General features: G+C 43.6%; 1 protein-coding gene across 1 annotated transcript in view; it reads left to right on the top strand.

Moving 5' to 3' along the window:
- The window catches only part of Dock2 (dedicator of cytokinesis 2), a 409,830-nt gene that overhangs the window by 109,267 nt on the left and 278,001 nt on the right, over positions 1-22,562 (top strand). The window contains exons 23-25 of the mRNA XM_040748446.1: positions 5,159-5,267; positions 16,016-16,086; positions 17,986-18,092. Coding sequence (XP_040604380.1) covers positions 5,159-5,267; positions 16,016-16,086; positions 17,986-18,092 — 287 coding nt within the window. The remainder of the gene's footprint in view (positions 1-5,158; positions 5,268-16,015; positions 16,087-17,985; positions 18,093-22,562) is intronic.

Below are 22,562 nucleotides of genomic sequence, written 5' to 3'. Positions count from 1 at the left end.
TGGAAAGGAGGGTGGAGACGGCAGTGCCGTCCGGAGCTCAGAGCGTCATACCTCCTTAAGCCTTTCTTTTCTCCCTCATGAGATACAGATACCGACAGACCTTGAAAATTAGGCAGTCCGAAGGAGAGACACAGCACAGTGCCTGAGTTGTGGGAATTACTGAGCAACAGAACTCTTACCTGCCTTTACCAAGTGAAAGGTGGTCAGTGATTGACGTGGGGCTTTTTCCTGTGTTCGTTTTTTCCAGTTAGTCTCCAGGACAGTGCCTGATGTGGTATGTGCTCAGTGAGAGGCAGGCTTTATGGAGATGCTGACCTCTTCCTCTGTAAGTCTGAGGAGGCAGACCCAGAAGAGAAGCTAGAGGTGTTGTAATGAAAGCTAGTATTTACCAACTGTGGACTATGCTGGAGACAGCTGGTAGTTTCAGATGTACAGCATGGTGGGCGTGTCCTTTATCCTAACATCTGAAATCTCAAATGCTCCAAAATCCAAACTTTTCGCAGTGCCTACCTAACTCCACAAGTGGAAAATTCCATACCAAGAAACTTCATTTTCTCTACAGAATATTTGAGGTGGAGGATAAAATTACCTCCATCGTTTGCGTATAAAGTCGTAGATGGGTTGCAAATGACTTTCCCGTCTAGAGCTAGATAGTTACTTACATGCACAAACTCCTGCAAGCATTCTGAATTGGAAGCGTCTTTCCCTCACCCCACCTTGGGCCAAGCGGTGTATCATTTATGTTTGATTTTTAGAAGAACCTTATGGAACATTATTTCACTAGTTAAGAAAACAGAGCCGCCGGGCGTTGGTGGCGCACGCCTTTAATCCCAGCACTCGGGAGGCAGAGGCAGGCGGATCTCTGTGAGTTCAAGGCCAGCCTGGTCTATAGAGCGAGTTCCAGGACAGCCTCCAAAACAATGCAGAGAAACCCTGTCTCGAAAAACAAACAAACAAACGAAACCAGAGCCAAGGTCACCACCTCGTAAGTGACAGAGCAGGGTTGGGGTTCCAGGAAGTCTTGGCTAAGAATCTACATTCCCTCAGAGAGAATATAAACTGTCAGGACGGTTTAGCCAGAGCACTGAAAACTGGCTGAGATATGGAAAGACAGGGATCCTCTTCTTTTGTCTTCTCCCAGACCAAGGCTGTTCAGGACTTGGCTGGCATCTTGAGTATAGGCTGAGGCTTTCTGTTCCCGTGGAAGAAGTGGTGCCAGGCACTGTGCACACCATATGGGGCCCTGTTGCATTTAATGAGTACTCAGCTGTGCACTGTCTCCCAGCATGCTGCGATAGTTACACAAGCCCTGGGAGCTGCAGTGCAGGCTGTGGTTAGGCTGGCACACCTGGAAGCCCGGCCTCATAGGCTGCTCTAGTTTTCCTTGCGGTCAGGGCCTCAGGGTCCTTCAATAATTTGCTCCCTGGCAGACTCACCTTGTTCCAGAAGCATCTTTCTAATGTTCTAGGCCAGAAAAAAAAGTTTCCTTCACAAAGTCAAGACAGGGTGCAAGGAATAGAAACAATGTAGAGAGTCCATCTGTCACGCCCTTGACTTTAAGGCTATGGTTAAAGAATGTCAACGAGATGGGGCTTTAGTTTTCCCTTTGGGCTTCCCAGGGAATGCCCAGATGCCTGCCTGCCTCACTCTCATGCAATTAACTCTTCCGCATACTCTAAAACTCCTTAGTCCCTAAGGACTTGGAATTATTCTACTTATTTATACTCAAATCAGAGAGCTAGCCAACACTACACATCTGTGTTCAGCAAGCAACAATGATTGCTGATGTTTGGCTAAGCCCTTGTTAAGTGACAGTTAAGATAGTAAGCACCTAAAACTCATCTTTTTTTTTTTTTTTTTTTTTTTTGGTCCTCAAAATAAATGACTTTGGTAGGGCTGGCTCAGTGATTGAGAGCCCTGGCTGATTTTGTAGACAACCCAGGTTTTATTACCAACACCTACATGATGGCTCACAACAGTCTATAACTCCAGTTCCAGGAGATCTGTTGCACTCTTCTGGTCTCCATGGGCACCAGACATACAAGAGGTGCATAGAAATACATGCAGGCAAAACACTCATATGCATAAAATAAAAATAAAGCTATTTTAGAAAAAAACCTTGCATGAGCATTATATCTTCCATTTATTAACAAGGGGAGTAAGAGTCCAGAAAAGCAGGGTTTTGTGGGGGGAGGGGGAGGGGAAGTACATGGAGGCGCATGATTCCACCATAAAGTCATTTCTAGGAAGTATATTCCTACTTTCTTTCTTAACTGCTGCAAGGTTGCCTATTCTAGCTGTTGCCTGAATTGATGCGTATCACTGTATATCCTCTATGGAAGACAGGTAGGTACAGCACCTGTTTCTACCCCTGGCTGGAGTGTGGCACATAGATACTAAGCTTTGACATATGTAAAAAATAAAAAGCAGATTGAATTCCCACTGAGGCAGGGACCCAAGTCTTTTCTTAGTGGGATTAACATCTTCTGCCTTCCCCATTTAGAAGTTCCAGACCATAGGAGAGAATGCTGAGTATTGTTCAAGCCATGGGTCAATCCTCTGACCTAGAACAAATCACATCTCTTGCAGGTAGAAACCTAATTCAGTGTCCTACAAAGGCAATGATCAGGTGGAAGTCCTCAGTTTTCTCTCGAGATAATAAACATTCCCCCCCCCCCGAGTCCTAATGTTATTAACAAAGCCCTTTTTAAAACAGACTTTTTAAATTTGTTGTTTATTGATTGTGTATGACTGTTTTGCCTGCATGTGTATCTGTTTGCCACATGTGTGCCTGGTGCTTGTGGAGGTCAGAAGAGGGCATTGATTGTCTGAACCTGGAGTTACAGGTGGTTGTGAGCTGCCATGTGGGTGCAGGAATTGAACCTTAGTCCTCTGCAAGAGCTGCCAGTGCCCTTAACTACTGACCCATCTCTCCAGCCCCTAAAAACAGATTTTTATTCTATGTGTATGAGTGTTTTGCCTGCATGTATGTTAGTATACCACATGTACGCAGTGTCACTAGGGGTCAGGAGAAGTCATTGGATTGCCTGGAACTGAAGTTACAGATTTTTTTTTTTCTGTTTTGGGGGCTATTTTTTAGCTGTGGTTGCTGGGAACTGAATCCAAATCCTCTGCAAGAGCAGCAAGTGCTCTTAATCACTGAGTTGTCTCTTCAGCCCCCTATAAAACCCATTAAATTGTTTTCTTTTTAAATAAAAATGCCAAATCCCACAAGCAGTGGAAAGAATTTCTATGTGATCCCTCCGTTATTGAGGGTAGAGGGAGGATGGGCAGGTCACCCAGCAGAAAAACTGTGGCTAGAAGCCATCTTTGTGAGTGGAGCAGGTGGGCTCATGAGGAGGGCCTGCTCAAAACCATTTGCATCACACATCCAAATTTTCAGGGTAGGATGCCTTCGAGAGAGAACACATCTGTGCAGAAATGCTAGGCAGCCAATCAGTAGTTCTAATGAGACTGAGAGGAAGTGGACACACTCAGTGCCACAAACCAGAAAGAGCCACACTGATATAGTTTGTTGATGATTTCCAGGCATCTATGGATGGAGGAAAGAGTAAGAAATGGGCCAGTAGGGAAGCGAAGAAAAGAGACAGGGATGACGTCAGAGAGAGAGAGAGGCAGAAGAAAAGGGGCAGAAGGGAGGAAGGGGATGGGGGATAGAGACAGGTAGTGACAGACAAGAGACAGACCCACGGTGGGGGGAGGAGAGAGAGAGAGAGAGACAGAGACAGAGAGAGACAGAGACAGAGAGAGAGAGACAGAGAGAGAGAGACAGAGAGAGAGAGACAGAGAGAGAGACAGAGAGAGAGACAGAGACACAGAGAGAGACACAGAGACACAGAGAGAGAGACAGAGAGAGGGAGAGACAGAGAGACAGAGAGAGGGAGAGGCAGACAGAGGGAGAGGGACGGAGAGGGAGAGAGACGGAGAGGGAGAGAGACGGAGAGGGAGAGAGACGGAGAGGGAGAGAGACGGAGAGGGAGAGAGACGGAGAGGGAGAGAGACGGAGAGGGAGAGAGACGGAGAGGGAGAGAGACGGAGAGGGAGAGAGACGGAGAGGGAGAGAGACGGAGAGGGAGAGAGACGGAGAGGGAGAGAGACGGAGAGGGAGAGAGACGGAGAGGGAGAGAGACGGAGAGAGACAGAGAGAGAGAGAGATGGAGAGAGAGAGAGAGCCAGAGGAAGGTAGGAAGAAGGTGAGGTGAGGGGCAGGTGGGACAGTAATGAAGTGGCTGTGATTGCTGGCCTGTTGGGGGAGGGGAGCAAACGAACCTTTCTCAGAACAGGCTCAGGCTGGTTCCTGACATGTGGGCTGTGACAGGAGAGGGACTCTTTATCTGAGCTGAGGACAAGAGTGCTCTTGTATGCGCTTCACACTGGATGCCACAGATTAGGCTGTGGGTATTTCATACTTGTTGATAAAAGCTTGTTTGGAGAAACTGCGCTCAGCAAGGCTGGGGGGAAGAGGTTCAGATTCTCGGTGTTTGTGTGGGTGGGGTGGCTTCCAGGCAGCAGCCCATGTTTATATTAGGAGAGGACCTGAGTCCTTGGAAGGACAAACACCACTATGTTCATAGTAGCTGATCTCCTTGGTTAAATGAATGACAGTCTGTTTTGTAAATTATATATTTCTGTTGTGTTAACGTTAGTTTTTATAACAATAACAAAGAATCTCTATAATCAGAGAAATGATGCTTTGAAACACGTAATAAGTGTACTTCTGAATTGAGGGGGCAGGAGAGCACTGGCCATGACCCCCTGACTGGCTATGGGAGCTCAAGGGACCGGCAGGTGGTGGCTAATTAGAAAGACCAGCACTCTTGAAAATATTTTTCCTTGGGGTTTCCAGGAGACTTTGAAACTTCAAGGTCCACAGCTCAGATAGAATTCCTTTCTTTGTGGTTATTCAAGGTAAAAGGAAGAAGATGGAAGAGGGGCTGCTTTATAACCCTCTGTGAGTCCAAAGGTGCCTGTTAGTACAGAGCATCCAAGGCTCTGCTCCGTGACAGCTGCACCATCAGCTCCTTGCTCTCCCCACAAGCCCTCCTCTCCCACACTGGAAAGGAAGGTTGTGGCTGGTGCACACCTTCAGATGTCTTGCCAGCTGGCTTGAGAATGACTCAGATGTGTCTTCTTTCAGGCTATATGAAGGCAAAGAACAGATGGAGTTTGAAGAATCTATGAGACGGCTCTTTGAATCCATCAACAACCTGATGAAAAGTCAATATAAAACCACCATCCTTCTGCAGGTTGGTTCGCACTACAGAAATATGCCTCTGTGTTTGCCCTTGGCCATCCTCCATGGTAACCCAATGCTGACAGTGTGCTCAGTCTCCATGTTTGCCCTTGGTCAGCCAATGCTGACAGTGTGCTCAGACCATGTTTTTGTCTGATGTCAGTTAAAGAGCTGCACTGGCAATCTGCTTATAGGTTATGAGGACCAGGCTCACTGCTGGTGGGAGGAAACTGATTTATCACTTGTTTCCCACACGGACATACCACTATTTCCCTTTGAAATAGCTCTGAAGCTTTTGTTATCTGGATAGAAAGATGCTAAACCTGGCTACTTCTAATGGTGAGACTGAGGGTGTGGTGTCTTATCCACTGTGGAGCTGATGGCCTACTTTTACTTCTCATCCTTATCAACTCAGATGTCCTTTGGGGTTTAGAGTCTCCTCATGGATAAGACAGAGGATGGGTCATCTAACAATGATTCCTGGTACTCACCCATACACTACGAAAGCCTGTGGACATCTTGAAGACTCTGTATGTGTTGGGGAGAAAAAACAGTAGCTTGTGATTAAAAAGTTTCACAGCATTAAGTAAAGTTTGGCCTGATGTTTTCTGAATAGAGAAAACCCAAACACATTTATCTGGATCAATGAGTTAGTGAATATTACTTTTTAAAAAACGAAACAACCTACTTTGTCCTTTTAGTTGCTAATTTAAATAGCCACGATGCCTGCCATTATGCCCAGGATTGCCTAGCCTCTGATTGGAATTGATGAGAAAGGAACATTCAGGGAGAGAGGTGAAGAGGCAGAGGTAACATCTACCTAGGGGGAATTTGCTACTGGTTCTTTGGGTACCAAACTTTGCCCATAGGATCATTAATAAATGTGGATGCCTAGTTACCATCTTTAGATTTTTCACATTTAATTGGTGCAGAGTATGGTTGGACAAGGGGAAGGTGGTTAGTGATTTTAACTTAAAGAAAAGTTTGGGGATCACTGAACTATTGATTTCTTTGGGTTTAATGACTACTAAGAACCTATGACTATTAGAGAGGTCTCAGTCAAGCATCCTTATACCCTTAGTCCTTAGAGTCCTGACTCTGGTACTTAATAAAGGTGGTGAGATGGACGAATGCATAGCATCTATGTGGATGCTGTGATCCAGCCAGTTGACATGCCTTCCTTGAATCCTCATTGCTGGTGAGTGGGATGGTCCATATTCAGAACTTCCTACCCAACTCTGAAAACAAGGCTCCAACAATTGCATTCCAACATGCTTAACAACATTCATTCAGTGCCCACCATGGATACCGATGTCCTTGGAATTAGTTAGGACCACTGTCTTTACAGTTTTCACCTTCCTTTCCATTTGCCAGTTTTTAAAAATGCCTTTCCAACATTCCCTTTGCTGCTTAAAAAAAGAGTAGTTTCTATATTCCTGATACTTGATTATAACAAAATGGATAACTGAAGCAGGGGTAGCCTGAGATATGGCAGGGGTGGACCTGCCTCCCACCTGGCCTGAATCATACAGAGGCTGCCCAGTGGTAGGAGCAGCAGGAGGGGTAGGTTATCCAAGGGTGAACAGTTCCCATGATAGAATCTCCAGGAAAGATGCTGTGCCAAAAGGAAGAGATGATGGGCAAAGAGAGAAAGCTCTTTGGAGGAGAGTGGAGTGGAGCAGAGGCCCAAAAAGGCAGAAGTGCCATGAAGAGAGAGGAGGCCATCTTAGAGATATTTTGTTCAGTTTCTACACCCGATTCCCTGTGATGAATTGTAGGCATTTTGTGAGGGAAGAAAAGAAAAAGGGGAGAGAGGGAGTAGGAGGGTAGGGAAAGAAGGAAGAAGAAAGAAATGACAGTCAGTGAGCAGTGAGGTGGGAGTGTGCATTTATCTATCAGGAGCCTGGATTAAGGAGAATGTTCTTTATGGACTGCATGGACTACTTATTATGTAGATCACACAACTTCTCAGTCTCTGTTTCTTCATACATAAAACTGCACTCTTTGAGGAATATGCAGGAAACAATCTCTGCAAAATAACAGCTTATAAAATGCTCTACAACTGTAGAACTAATGCGATTGCCACAGTTTGTGCATAAGTCATTTTGGTCCAGTTCTTATCGTCTGTGTAAACTGTTAGAACAGCCTCACTTTCCTTGATTATGCTGGTTTCTTCTCAAGGTTTCCATCCCTGAACCATGTGAAAGGGATTTATATCATTTTAAAACTTGTTTCAATGGTCAAATTTAGCTTCAGGCATTTGCATAAAGTCAAAGGTACTTTCCACCTATTAATATGACTCCTGAAAAGTTGTCAGGAGAGACTTAGTCATGTCACATATTAAGAGCAGTACCTTTGGAAGGCAATGTGAGCCTGTTTTACAGTGTGACGGATGGGCTAAACACAGGAAGGGAGGTCAAGTTCATGCTAGCAAACCCTATATAAGGAATCTTCTACAGTCTATGACCTTCACAGTAGGAGGGAGAGCTGTGACTTTGACGCTGAGAAGCCTGAGTGGGAAGTCAGTCTTCCACACATGGGCATGTTACCCTCAGTGTTAAGCATATCACCTCTCTTACTAAACCTTGGTTTTTCCTTTTGTAATATATGAAGTCAAACTGTGAGGATAGTTTGTAGGATTAAAGGAAGTTACTCTGTGTAAAATATGAGACATGGGCCTGTTACAATATTTAGCAATTAAATTAATTTAACAAATAATTACTAGTCATTATGGTGGTCAGTTTTGGTCAACTTGACATAAATTAGAGTTACCTAGGAAGAGGGATTTTCAATTGAGGAATGGCTTCTATCCAGTATGGGCAAGTCTGCATCATAGTATGAGAATGCTCATTATTGACATTCCTGGTTCAAAAGGAGCACTTGCATCTGGGTAGACATTTATGGCAGAAGCTTTTGTTCATGATTGCTTTAGTTATGAGTGAAGTGGATCTGGTTCAAATCTTGGCTTTGTCCATTGTGAGTTCTAGGGCCTAAGCAAGTTATTTCTTGTTCCTAAGGCTCCCTGGCTTTATGAGGTATTTTCTGTGGTTTTCTTTATTCTTTGTTGGCATGGCAACAACTCACTCAAAGCTGTGACATTAAAGCCAGTTGTTCAGAGTAGAAAACAATGCAAATGCTTTGAGTACCTAATATATGCTTGGTGTAGAGTTGGGTTCTTCACATACAGTGTTCTTAAACTAACCAGAAATCTGTGGGGAACCATGGTCCCCAGTGCTCACAGAGGCTGATAAATTAATGAGTTTGCCCTAAATTAGACCTTCCCAAAGTGGTGGAGCTTGAATTTGAAGCCATCAAGGCCTCCTGACTCCAAAGTCAATGTTCTTCTCTATATCATGGGAATGCTTCAGACCGAAGGCTTCTGGGGGTTTTCAATAATAGGCCATATGTTTGGAAGTCTCCGTGTGCACAAGCTGTGTCACAAGGGTTGATAGAACTGAGAAGATTAACAAGATCAAAAGTACACACTCATGATCTATGTGTAGCTATACCGTGAGCAAAGAGACTATGGTGATAACTGAACAGACAATTTGTCATCGTCTCTAAATTCAGCATAATGCCCATGTTGATGTTACCAGCAGAATTAAGGGAATAGCTGGATTGCAATGTCATGCTCTCTTGTATGTCTCTCTGACACTCATGCTGACAGCTGTTGGAGTGTCCAGAAGGGCGGGGGCACTCACTAGCAGCTGGCAACAGTAAATGCTCAAACACCTATTGGTGGAATGAATGAAAGGGTAAAAACTGGCTCCTGTCTTCGTATCGTATTTGGTTTGTTTCTTTTGTGTTTTTATCAATTAGAGTGTGCCATGTTATCGAGTGGAAACTTTACAGATATTGTTAGTTACTTTGATCTTTGTAACAACTCCTTGTAATATAAATATTCTGTCTTTGCTTTTACAACAAGGAAAGGGAGACTCAGAGGTTGAATCACTTAACCCACAGCCATGAGAAAATTTGTTCTTGGATTTGAACAAAAGCGACCAAAGAGTTGGGTTTGATTTCTTGTAACCATCCACAGTAGTGTAGAATAGGCCCATTAAAAAAAACCAGATCATTTGGCAAAAGGCAGATGAAAATTGCAGAGAAAGATGGGCAGATGCTCAGTCACGAAGGCAAGCTGCTTTAGAAAAGCTCTACTTGCCCTTTTAATTGATATCAAATGCCCAAATGCCCAATGGGAAAAAATAGCCCATTCCTGAGGTGTGGGTCACAGATTATATCATGAATTCCTAGGACAAGGGAGATGAGGTTCTGTATTAACAGCAAAAAAAATTTTTTTCTTCAGAACTTCAAGTGATTAGTGGTTATTTAATCTTGTCCTGTTTTTTCAACAACATATTCCATACTTGGAGTAATGTTTGGGAATGACAGATGATGAAAATTTGTCCCAACCAAAATTTTGTAGTAATACTAGTAGCTCTGGGCTCTTTGTTTGTTTGTTTGTTTTGTTTTAATGTAATTGTCACACCAACACTAAATGGTTAGATAACTGTGTTTTCTTCATTTTGCTGGCTAGGTTACAGGAGCACAGAATAAAGCTGTAGACTTCTGTTGAACCTGAGGGCAGACAGCCTGCCTTTTCATCCTGTTGCTGTGGCTTTGGTTATTTCTACTTCTCTGCTTCTGCACTATGTTAAGGATCCAATCCTTAGTCTTGTCCATATTAGGCTGCATCATTATCCTATACTTCTACTTTAAGAATGGAGCCCTACAACTTCCTGCCAACCTTGAGACCAACATGGTAATGAGTTGCAGAAAAGATGGAGAAAAAGTTCAAGAGTTCTCTGGTCCTCTTCTCAGTGTCTAAATAAGGAAGCGCATACTGTTTAATGAAAGGACACTGGTGTGGGGTCATGATTCAGTGGTGACCAGTAGCCTCTAATTTTATACAGCCTGGCTTCATACCTAAGCACTGTAGCAATGAGTACCCATGAGACAGTCGTGAATCTGCTTTTCTCCAAGACAGTTCAGTATCTAAGGAAGCCACCTTCATGTGGCCATGCTTTGGTGAATGCCTGTGACACTGTATCTCCAATTTCCATGGGCCTTGACTGTCTATCTTCTGGCTAATCTAAAAGGATTGAAGCTTTCCAGGGAGAGACTTGTGTATGCTTGAAACGCCTGTGGCAATAGGACAAGAAAGATGTTTGTTAACTTTTGTTTTGTAATTGTGTATTCTTCATACACATGTCCTGTTTGGAAATAAGTCTGCATCTGTTGGTAGCAATGATATTCACTTAGTGGCGATTGTGGGGGCGGGGGGAGGAGTAGAATTTATACCTGGAACACTTGACATACAATTGTTTGGTATTGTTGTCACTTTTTCCTGCCAGACCAAAGTGGTCAGCTCTAGGTCATGTCTATCTAGGCCAGTGGTTCTGAACCTGTCACATATCAGATATCCTGCATATCAGGTATTTACATTACGATTCATAAGGCTAGTAGAGTTGCAGTTATGAAGTAGCAATGAAAATAATTTTATGGTTGGGGTCATCACAACATGAGAAACTGTTATAAAGGGTCACAGCCATAGGAAGATTGAGAATCACTGATCTAGACAGTGCTGATTTTCAGCATTTTCCTATGCCTCCTGACTGGGAGAGAAAGATATTGAGTTGGGGCTGGGTACAAGTCTCTTCTCAAGGGTTGTACCTGGCCTTTGACAGAGGAAGGAAGGAAATTCAATTGTTGCCACGAGACTATTATTCATCTGGCTAAAGATTTCCTGGTGGCTGTTCTTTTGACTATGTACACAGGTGCTGAGGAAAGTCACTGACTTAAGGAATGTCAGTAAAACTGTACTTCTGCTCAAGAAATATAACGGACAAAATGGTGAGAAGTTTTTAATCCATTTCTTTCCCAAATCAGCCTTTCTGTACCCTGCAGAAATGCTCTAGTTTGACAAGAAGGAATGCCTTTCACTTAGCATGAAGGAAAGTAGGAAAACATGATGGTTAGGAGTCATCTGGGTCATTTGGGACACTCCTGGATTGCTACTAGATGGCTTCTAATTTTTTAACATCTATGTACCACAATTTCCTCACTGAAGAACTGGGATTACAGTACTCTTCTGCTCAGAATAGTTGTAACACTTAAACAAGATATAACATGTAAGTTATTTGACATATAGGAACTTTCCAATAGTAGTCAATATACTATGACATAAGTATAGAGATACCATATCTATGTGTGCACATATATTTAAAATAATGCAGCAGTATTGGATCATATACTATGGAATGAAAGGGAAGACTCTACAATAGCATTTGATGTTTAACAGTAGATGTAAGGGAAGCAGCAGTAATAGTTACAGTTAAGCTGCACCATTTATGAATGGCTAGCACAAAGCCAGTCTGTTTCCATTTTTCCAGTCTCAGATATGCAACAGATAGAGGTCTCCAATAAGTTGTGTGGCTGACCTGTTCCTTCCTAGGAGTTGGTGGTGGTAAGACCCGCTATAGTCAGTTCAGGTATTTCAAGGGAAGACCATAGACAGGGGTCTTGTAAGTTCTAGGTTGGAAGGTAGCTGTCTTAGGGTTTCTATTGCTGTGAAGAGACAATATGACTCTATTGTAACTCTTATAAAGGAAAACATTTAATTGAAGTGACAGCTTATGGTTTCAGAGGTTCAGTCATTATCATGGTGGGGAGCATGGCAGCGTGCAGGTAGACGTGGTACTGGATACATCTTGATCAGAAGGCAACAGGAATGGAATGAGACATTGGGTAGTATCTTGAACATATATGAGACCTCAAAGCCCGCCTCCACAGTGACACTTCCTCCGACAAGAACACACCTACTCCAACAAAGCCTCACATTCCATTAGTGCCACTCCTTTTGGGGGTCATTTTCTTTCAAACCACCACAGTAGCCTTGGCCAATTTCTCAAGTAGGCCTTTTCTCACCCAAGAAGAGAACTACAGGCTTGACTTTTCTTGGTGGGACGGACTGGATCAGATGGGCTTTCCTAAATTTCTGTTGTGTTACAAACATTCTCTGAATTAGAGGTGGCAGTTACACCACCTGTTTGAATTTCTTACCAACCCAGAGCTGGGAACTCAGAAGGTGGACTTCTCCTGTAATAAACCTTTCAGATCCTGAGAGAGCTCCTATGTATAGATGTTTGGGTTTGTGTCAGCTCCCAGAGATGCAGACACTGTTGAATGATTCCACAGCTCTGAAGTGAGGCTTAGCTCCTAAAAGCCGGAGCCCTGCAGTAGATACTCTCATCCTGGTTTTCCTCAACTTGATGAGAGTCTTGTGTCTTAATTATGATAAATCACACTGTACTGCATATAGGCATATGAGAACAAGGGCAATACATGGGAGATGTAATGTCTGGAGATTTGGTTTATCTTAGGAGGGCTGGTGTGCTGAACATCCTAATGATGTGCTTTATATCATCACCCTCCTTTATCCCACCTGATGGTGCTGAGGCTGGGGCATGTGAAATGGACGCAATCTCATGCAGGTACCAGTTATGGATCTGTGTCCAGGTCTCTGTGAGTTCTATGTCCTTTGACCTAATAGGGAACAAAGAAACCATTTTATTGATGTTCTTAGACAAGTGCTTTTCAGGTTATAGCCACAGTTTGAGGATCTCATTATACTTTGAGAGAATGCAACCTGAAGATAGGCTTCCATTTGCTAACACAGTGTCATAACAACTGAGTAAGAGCAACTCATCACTTCCAAACCACTGTGCTCACATCCCCATCACTTACTCTTACATGCTGGGTCCTGAGGGCATTGAATTTACCTACATCTGCTTGGTGCTTCCTGACATGATGGTCCTTGACCAACTAGGTTGTAATGTCCTATGTGCTTATAACTGCCTGAAGGGATGTCATGATGATTCAGAGCACATTAAAACCCTAGAAAGCTCTGTAGTTAGAAAGGGGTCTAGCACATGCACCACACACGAACACACACACACACACACACACACACACACACACACACACGACAACAAGCAAAGTATCTCCTGCAATAAAAGATATAATAAATAAAGCTAAAAGACACTCATCAGACAACAAGAAAAGCAATAGAAAACTCCTGCAAAATGTGGTATGGGGAAGAGGCTAATGTTGATGCATAGAGAATTCTGCAGTTAAGCAAGAAAAGGGATCACCTGAAAGAATGGGACAAAACATATGAACAAGCAAGTTAGTAAACACAGGTATTTATTAAGTGTAGAAAAGATGGCTGACAGCACTAGTAACCAAAGACTTTCAAAATTACAGTGCCAAGCTGTTCATCACATTGACAAAAATTACAAAGATTGCATATTCAGTGTTAGGAAGGACTTGGGGAAATAGAGGAGCAGTAAAGAGAAATTGCTTATTGCCTCTTTCAAGATCATTTGGCAAGATCTAAAATTTATATGTATATGAAGTTTGATGCACTAATTTGTCTTCAGGCAATCTGTTCTATAGGAATCCTTATAGGGTTGCGTATGTATTTTCAAATACTGTCTCTTTAGTGTGTTTTTTATAATGAGGAACTCTCGAGCAGGATAAGGTGAAGGAAGCATGATGTATTCATTGGGCATTGCCAAATGGGGGTCAGAAAATAAGAGAACGTGCTCCATAAGGCAGCATGCTGAAGAGCTTGTGAATCAAGTTGAACTCAATATATACACACATATGTGCAAACACACACGTGTCCATGTACATACATGTTTAAGCAGTGCAGAAGAAAACTCACTATGATATTAACAGTGTCTTCTTCTGGGGCATAAAGACTGAAGCTGAGATGAAGATGGGGATTTGAGGGGCAGTTTTCATCCTTCTTTTGTGTGATTTTCTTTTACAACAAAAACGTAGTAGTGACTTTTAGAAATTGTATTAATCAGGGAGAAAAGGTTGAAGGACTGGAGAAGTGCTATTGTGTGAGTAAGGTGGTGAAGCCATTCAGGGGTCACAGGAGTGGCTCTCAAAGCAGCTGCCTGAGTCTAAACCCTGACTCCATAGTAACCTGCAGCAAATTGCTGAATCCTGATGCGACCGGGCTTCCTTGTCTTTGAAAATCCCATAACCCCTGTAGGGCTGTGATTAAGAAGATAATATGTTTACAGTGTTCAGCACAGTATTTGCCCCATTATAAATTCTCAGAGAAAAGCCAGTGATTATTTAAGAAACTCCTTTGTATATATCTAGAGGTAAGATTTTTTAATCATATTTTTATTTGTGTCTGTTTGTGTGCATGTGTGTGCTCGTACCTTGACACAAGTGTGGATGTCAGAGGACAACTTGTGGGAGTCAGTTCTTGTCTATGTAGATCCAGGGAGTGGAACTCAGGTAATCAGGTGTGGTGGTATACCTATTCAACCATTTTTTCTCATCCCAAGATATTCTTGAAGAAAGTCATCTCCATTATGTTCATTCTAGACTGATTGCACACGGATGATACATATTGGTGTCATGGAGAGAACAGAGAAAATAAAATAAAAACACCCACTTCTGTTAGACCCTTAGTCATTCTGTTCCCACCATGTGACTTACGCCTCCTGCTGAAATTATAGGTTGCCCACTGCTATTCCTTGTAGGGGATGGGGAGTGGTTCATACCTCTGGATAAAGAGAGGGGAAGAAAATCCATCTTGCTGTTCAGTCTTCTTAGCCCAGTCATGGGGACAAAGCATGCTATTATTGATATGTACAATGTTTTCTGTCCACTATAGTGACCACAGAGAGAAAATATAAATAACTCAGTTCAAATCACCCTAGCCACCATTTCAAGCACAGCTCCTTGTAAGAGAGGTGTCCATTATTAAGCACCCAAAATATACTTTATACCATGCTTTGATGCCTCACATCTGTACAGAAGTTGAGACAGTAAAGATGCTTTTGTCCAAAGCCACATGGCTAACAAGATGTGGAATTAGAATCCAACCACAGAGCCAAGGTGCTTCCAACATTTTACTCACATGTTACTGCCGCTTTGAAGGTACGAGTTGTGATCAACCTGTGCATGTGCATGTGTGTTCATGTGTGCTTGAATGTGCCAGAGCACTTGTGGTCAGGTGTTGACATCAGTGGCTTCTTCTTTCTTTCTTTGCCTTAATTTTGTGACAGGATTCATTCGAGTTAACTTTAACCATGGACTTGACACACTGAGAGTCACCTGAGAAGGGAAGTCTTAGTTGAGGAACTGCCCAGATCAGACTGGTCTGCGGGTGGTCTTGATTGTTAACTGATATAGGAGAGAGCCCAGCCCCCTGTAACCATTCCTTGGGCAGGCGGTCTGGGTCTGTGTTAGAAAGCCAGCTAATATGTGGGCGAGCCAACAAACATCATTTATCCATGGCTTCTGCTTCAAGTTCCTGCTTGACTTTCAATGATATATTGCAGCTGGTAATGTTTGATCAGTGTTTTATCAGTAGAACAGAGTGTCTCCTTGGAAGAGCTCACTGATTGTCTGGCATCTCCTTGTTTCCAGGTTCTCAGAGCTAGGGCAAGTGTGTGCTGCCTTGCCTGGCTTTCACATGGGTGTTGGGGAGCTAAACTCCACTCCTTGTATTTGTGCAGCAACTTGTTTACTGACTAAGCCATCCTGCTTGCCTGTGATTTCTCTTGTGTACACAAAGAAGCTTACACCCCCTGCAGCCTTGAGTGATTACAGAAGTGTCTGGGGTGCAGGGTCATTCTCTGATCTGCATCATGTCACAAAGTGTCTACCTCAACAGCACAGAGGTGTTGGATGTGGGCATCACTCATGTTTATTTCATGTTCCACCCAGGTGGCGGCTTTGAAATACATCCCATCTGTCCTTCAGGATGTGGAAACAGTCTTTGATGCAAAGTTGCTCAGGTGAGAGCTGTGATGTTGCCTCTCCAGTTCTGCAGTCACACCAGGGATTGAAAGGAAAAGCAGGGCCCTCCTGGGGGGTTTGGTACAAGCTCTCAGCTTCAGGTCTGGGAGAGAACACAGTGGGAGCCTTGCTCAGGGGTCTTAGGGTGAGAGATTTTGGTTTCATTATACCAGGTTTCGATGATAACCGGTATGTAATGAAAGCATCAGCCTTCTCTGAAGCTGTAGAATGTGACTTGAACAAGCAGGTTTGTTTGAGGCAGAACACTGCACAGCACATGGGCCTATCGGTTGTTTGTCTTAGGTCCCAACATTGGGTAAATCCCATAGCTGCAAATGGGGAAGAGATCATGGAGACTGGCTTCATTCTGCTCTCCCCTTTTTAGCTCCATCCTTGTCACGGATGGACAAATGATTTTAATGAGATTATGCTGTGGCAGTGGGGCATCCGAGTCTGACCTTTTACTTTTCCTTAAATCCACCGAAACTCCCAGATGGCACAACAGATGACACAAAGCAAAATGAAACCAAACAACCAAACAAAAACAAAGCACTTTTTACATGGAAACCCGTTCACATTTAGCATTGCTGTATGTCCTTCCCGAAGTTTACTGCCTTTAGTGTAACAAATGATTGAGAAGTTACCACAGGTGCCGGTCTTTGAGCTGCATTCAAGCTCTGTCTGGGACAGCACCAGTAGGTTTTCATTTCTGTTGCGGTTGTGTGTTTCCTTGTTTTTTAAATCATCTTTTCCTTTCCCTTTCTATGCAATACAGCTCCTCATTCTTTAGGCTTCTATCTGGGAAAACTACCTCTGCCTGTTAGAAATCAGTTAAGTTCCTCCCACTCCTTACATTCTTCTTACACCCCTTACCATTATTGTTTGATGCTCTCTACACCCATTGTATCTATTGCATTTGTATTGATTTGTTTGTTTTGTGTTATATACTGACCTTCATTAGAAAGCGTCATGCCAATAGTCACCAAGTCTGGCTATTCTTACTTCTCTGCGTATTGCCTACCGCATAATATATAAATGTTTACCTAGGGTTGAATGACTATAATGAGCTGATAGGAGCTATATTTTGGGGCGGGGTGCACTGTTAAATCTCTAGTGAGAAAGAGCTCTTTCCTTTCTGATGTCTTGCACTGGTTCCAAGTCCACAACTTTTTCATGGCCTTCTGAAAAATACTAAGAACCCCCTTTCAATTGAAATGTACTAGAGAGGATTGCCAGCTGTAGGACATTCTAAAATAAAATGATTTAGTAATGCAGTTTAGTAGCAGTTGCTTAAAGTGCCACTCATAAAAAATGATACAGTAGGAAAGTCAGAACCTGGTTTTGAGCACTTGTTTCTTTGCTGACTTACCAGCACCACTTTGGGAAAGTTAGCTGACCTTTCTAACCTTAGTTCACCACACTTGTCAGCCTGGTGTAGCATCCTCCCCAGTAATCTCGGCACTCAGGCTGAATAGAAGGATCATGGGTTCAAAGCCAGCCTTCACTACATGAAGAGAACCTGCCTCAACCTCACTCCCACAAGTAATAAATGGGTAAAATATAAAAATCTGGATACCTTTCCCTAACATTGTAGTGTTAGAAGGCTTGTGACACAGGATGAATGTATGTGTAAAGCACACAGGACATGCTCAGGGTTATTGGTGTTATTTTAAGATTTCACATCTGTCTGGATGCTTTGACTATTCAGTGTTGACATCAGTGTGTTCACTGAAGGCTCACTGTGCACCTGGCACTCTGCCAGGACTTAGAAGTGCAAGGAAGGTGCAGTGATGACAATTCTGTCCTTAGAACACTAACTACCCAAATTGGAGCCTTAGTGCTATAAGGTGGATGGCTTGGGTCTAACTTCTGCCAATTTCTTTTTTTCTTGTCTTCAGCCAGCTCCTGTATGAGTTCTACACCTGTATCCCTCCCGTGAAGCTGCAGAAGCAGAAGGTTCAGTCAATGAATGAGATCGTGCAGAGCAACCTCTTCAAAAAGCAAGGTGAGCATGGGGTCCCCCACTGTATGGGTCCTCTCTGGAAAGCTGGGACTAGAGAATAAACTATCAGCCATTATAGCGCTTCTTTTCTTGCAGGGCTCTTCCTCCACAGCTGTAAAAAATGGTGAGCAGTTTAGATATTAGTCTATGCATTGATTTTAGGAAAGTTAAGCTGCATTGCTCATTTTTCTTGAGACAATTTAATGAGTTGAGAAGTTTGGCATTATCTGCTGAGTGCCAGTTTTTCCTGTATCATCTGTTACTGCTGTCTTTTACTTGGAGGGAGGTGGGCAAAGTTTCTTAAAATAGAAAGAACCTTTAGCTGAGCATTTCTCCAGATCTCGAGTGTGTCAGAATAAACTGGAGAGCTTGTTGAAATGCAAATTTCGGGGCCTGTCTCAGTGAGTCTGATTAAGTAGGAATTAGCAGCATTTTTGAGCTTTTAGAAGAAGTGCAAATTATTCTTGAATAGGTAATGTACCTACAGAATCGGATGTGAGGCCTGAAAGGTGCCACATGAAAAGGCCCTTCAGACCCTGGACAGTCCCTTCTTGGAGGGTGTACTATAGCTTCCAGCTTCTTGTGTTTGCTCCTTGGATGTAGAATGGAATCCCTTTGCAAATCCACCCTCTCTCTCCCCTTTACTGTATCCTTCAAATGACTGTGGCTCATGCAACTGTCCTTTGCCCTTTTTTTGTTTAGTGATAATTTGGGGAGATCAAGAAATGAGAAAAGATTTGGGCAAAGTTGTGGTCATTGATTCTGTTCTGCCATGTTATCTAATGGTCACTGTGAAGGGACCGGGGGCTCCTTTGTTGTGCAGTGACTCAGGTGGTCCAAAGCTGCTTCCAGAGATGGTGTGAGGATTAGATGTTCATATTCATCCTCCACGTCTTTTCCAGAAACTTTGCATTTCTGGATCACACTGAACTACTCATGCATTTTGTTTCATATAAATGTTTTGTCTATCCAGAAACCCTGCATTTCTTCTTTCTTCACTCTCTCTTCCACAAAGAGAAACAACAACAACAAATAAAACAAAACTTTGGAGGTCAGCACTGTGTCCAGTGCCCTAAGACCAGCCCTTTCTGGTTTTAAATTCCTCTGCCCACATGATGTCAAATCTAAAAGCAGAAACAAACAGTGAAAGAGACAAGAGGCCTTAGAATACAGAGGATCAGCTGTTACCCAACTGGAATTTATTCAAGGAGCAAAGCTTGAATATTTACGCAAATTACCTCATCACAGAAATATTCAGGAACTGCTCCACTGTAAAGATGATTTCCTCCCCAATGTCTGGTTAACATGGTACACGCACAATTGCTATCAGAATCTCCTGCCTGGAGTTAAGGAGCGATTAGAAGAAAGCATGGCCATGTGTGTCACTTTCTGACGTTTAGACAGATGTGTGAAGGAAGATGGAGTCTCATAGTTGTGTTTCACATGTCACTGGCTTTTCCAAGGGAGACTCCCATGATTTGGAAAGCTCCAACTCCATATCCAAATGCCTTGGTTGTCCTTTCTCTGAAGGCTTTGAGATGTGTCTCACCTTTCCTGTCCTGGCAGATCTTAGCAGGACTTTGGAGGGTATCATTGTGGAGAGAGCCTGAGACATGGCAGGGGTGGCAGTCACTGCACATAGTTGACTCTGCACAGGCAGTAAAAGGTGGGCTGCTTGACTTTCCTGCCCTGCTCAGAGTTTCTATCACTGTCTGGGGTCTAGCTCAGCACAGAGGACAGATGAAGTGCTTAGCAAGGGCCTAAGCTTGGCGTGTGGCATCAACTGTATCAGTCTTGTGAAAGGAGGTTAATTCCTTTATGGGAGCTCCATCTCCTGGTCCAGGAGGGGGCCACTAAGAGTTCAAAGAAACACAGGTCATCCTAGATATCTCCTGCTCACCTATCCTGCGGTGTGTGCAAGGTTTAAATTCAGTAAAAGTGCTCTGATTGCCAACTGACAGAAGGACAGGCCTGGAGTTGCACATAGTAAAAAAAGAGATACAAAAGACTTACCTTCAAAAACAAAGTGTCCTATGGGGGATCGGTTTTCCAGAATATGCAAAGAATGGTTACTCCATCCACCCTTGGCTCACAAATGAAACCAGTGGGCTCTTACACCAAGCTTCTGGCAATGCCTCTCCCAGGAGGCATCGGCTAAGTGGAACCCTGTTAACAAAAGAAGCCAGGAGGGAAGCTTTGCCTCCTAAGGCTCTCATGCTCTCAAGTTCTACATGAATCAAGTCTGAATTCATGGGGGCATCCTGGGGTCCATTGCTCTTCCGTGAGCATCTCTTATTTCAACCCCTAAATGAGGTTAGTTTGATTCTCTGCCATTTGAGCTGCGTTAAAATCCCTGTCATTCACCCTGTGAAGTGTCCTACACCTCGGGAATATGATTTGCTTTGAGCTTCACTCATTTAACTGCCAGATGTGCAAAACTGCCGGGAGTATTGTCAGTGGCATCAGCTTGTACCTGCAGTCTGGAACATTTGAATCACCACCAAGCAGAGGGTGTGGAAGACTTCAAAGCCCTTTGTTGAGCTTTCGACACACCACGTTAGTGGGTCCTGTGGAGGACTGATAGAATGTTGGGTGGACAATGCCAGTTCATTGGTCACACTTAGACCACCGTTTCACTCTTGGCTCACTCACTTACCAGCCGTGTGCCTATGGGCGGCTTTCTTAACCTCTCTGGTCCCCAGTAAGCTTACCTGTGAGTTGGGAATAATAAAAATAATGCCTGTCTCAAAACTCGGTCTTGTAAGGTACTGACATAGATAAGCCATTTAAAGGACCGAGTGCAGGACCAGATGGAGCAGGGTTAGAGTTGTACGTATTCTCCCTTCGCCTGGCATTATACCAACTTCAGCCCTGAGTTTCAGATTCCTTGAAATAAGCATGTCTCTTTGTAATTGATGCTTACCCAGACCCTATGACTAGGAGCCCCTGACCTGTTTGCCCTCCCCATTTGGAGGTCTTTTCCCCGTTTAAGAGAATACTTTCTGGGAGTGATTTTGTTAAAGGCCGCTGTGCTGTGCACAGAGGAGGCCAGGTCTGGGTCGGGCACAGTGTTTGAGGTTCCCTTCCTTTCTTGCCTCGCATCGTGATGCCACATAGTTTGGGATGCTTGCCAGCCATCCTTTAGATGGTTTTCTACATAGAGCTCTGCCCCTTTAAAAACACATACCAACTGTACAACAGAAGAGGCTTCTCTGTGACATTTTCATACCTGAATATTAACATACTTGGATCATATTCAGATCCCCCAACTGCCCTCTCTTGTCCCTCAAGGTATCTTTTAAATATCCACATAAGACCCTGTCCACTTTGTTCTGTGGAGAATGAATGAATCTCCATTAGCCTCCATTTACTACTTGACCTATGCCCTTGAGTAACTTGCTTAATTTTAGTGGACTTACTCTCATTATCTTTAAAGCAGGACTGCTCCCCTGGGTTAGACTGAACTGTTATGTAGACTAGGTAGCATCATATGGCTTATTACCCTGGGCATGTGAAGGGGCAAGTCCCGTAGCTTTGGCTGCTGCTCCTGTTAGTGCTTTACTGCAGCAAGAGAACAGGGAAATAATTTGCATTACCTTGTATACAAGCTCAGATTTGCCTGAGGGTGTGAGGGGAGGAGAAGTGGCCAGATCCACCTGGACCGCTTGCAAGAGTCTGTGGGAAAGTCAGCTATCTTCCTCCATGGAGCGGCTCTGACAGTGCAGAACCAACCTCTCGGCCAATCAACTCTCCATCTGGATAGTGTAAGCTTCTCGAGTATCCATGACGCTAACTTCTCCAACACAAAGGAGGGCAAGGCAGGGAGCAGATGGGGCAGGGGCTGGAAATTCTTCTTCCATCTGGCTTCAGTCTTTGGGACTTCTTCCTGGGAACTTCCGGGAGAAGTAGAATGGAGAACACAAGCTATCTGGTTGTCCGCTGTGGAGCAGCTGCCTTTGAGTCCCATCCCTGCCCTTTGCCAAGTGTCTAGAGTTGCCATGTTCTCAAGTGACAGTATACACTGGCTAGGTGACTGTTGGGAGTATGCAGAAGAAGCAAGAACATTTGTGACCAACAACATAGGCACTTTCGAATCATCATACCCCTATAGCTTTGGCAGGGCAGATGGTCTGTCACTCAGCTTTTTAAAACCTTCATGCTGACGTTAGGAACACCTCAGCCTCCAGTTTCGTGTATGAAAAAATGTGACTGTGAATATCGCTGAGCATAAAGGTCTTTGGTCTAAACCTTGTCTCTGGGTCCTGGCTGAATGGCTTACTTGCTGTGTTGCTTTGAATTGAATGAACAGCCTCTCTGAGCTTCAGTTTCTTTAGTGACAAAACTGCACAAACATATATATATATATATGTGTGTGTGTGTGTGTGTGTGTGTGTGTGTGTGTGTGTGTGTATCAAGATGGGCTAGCTGCTTATTAAAAAGTATCTACTGTATTTGTTGTATAATCATAATAAT

This window comes from Mesocricetus auratus, unplaced genomic scaffold, assembly GCF_017639785.1.
Source record: "Mesocricetus auratus isolate SY011 unplaced genomic scaffold, BCM_Maur_2.0 Super-Scaffold_100007, whole genome shotgun sequence".
In the NCBI taxonomy this organism is placed as follows: domain Eukaryota; kingdom Metazoa; phylum Chordata; class Mammalia; order Rodentia; family Cricetidae; genus Mesocricetus; species Mesocricetus auratus.
Note: the sequence above shows the minus strand (reverse complement) of the source record. Positions and strands in the feature narration are given on the sequence as shown.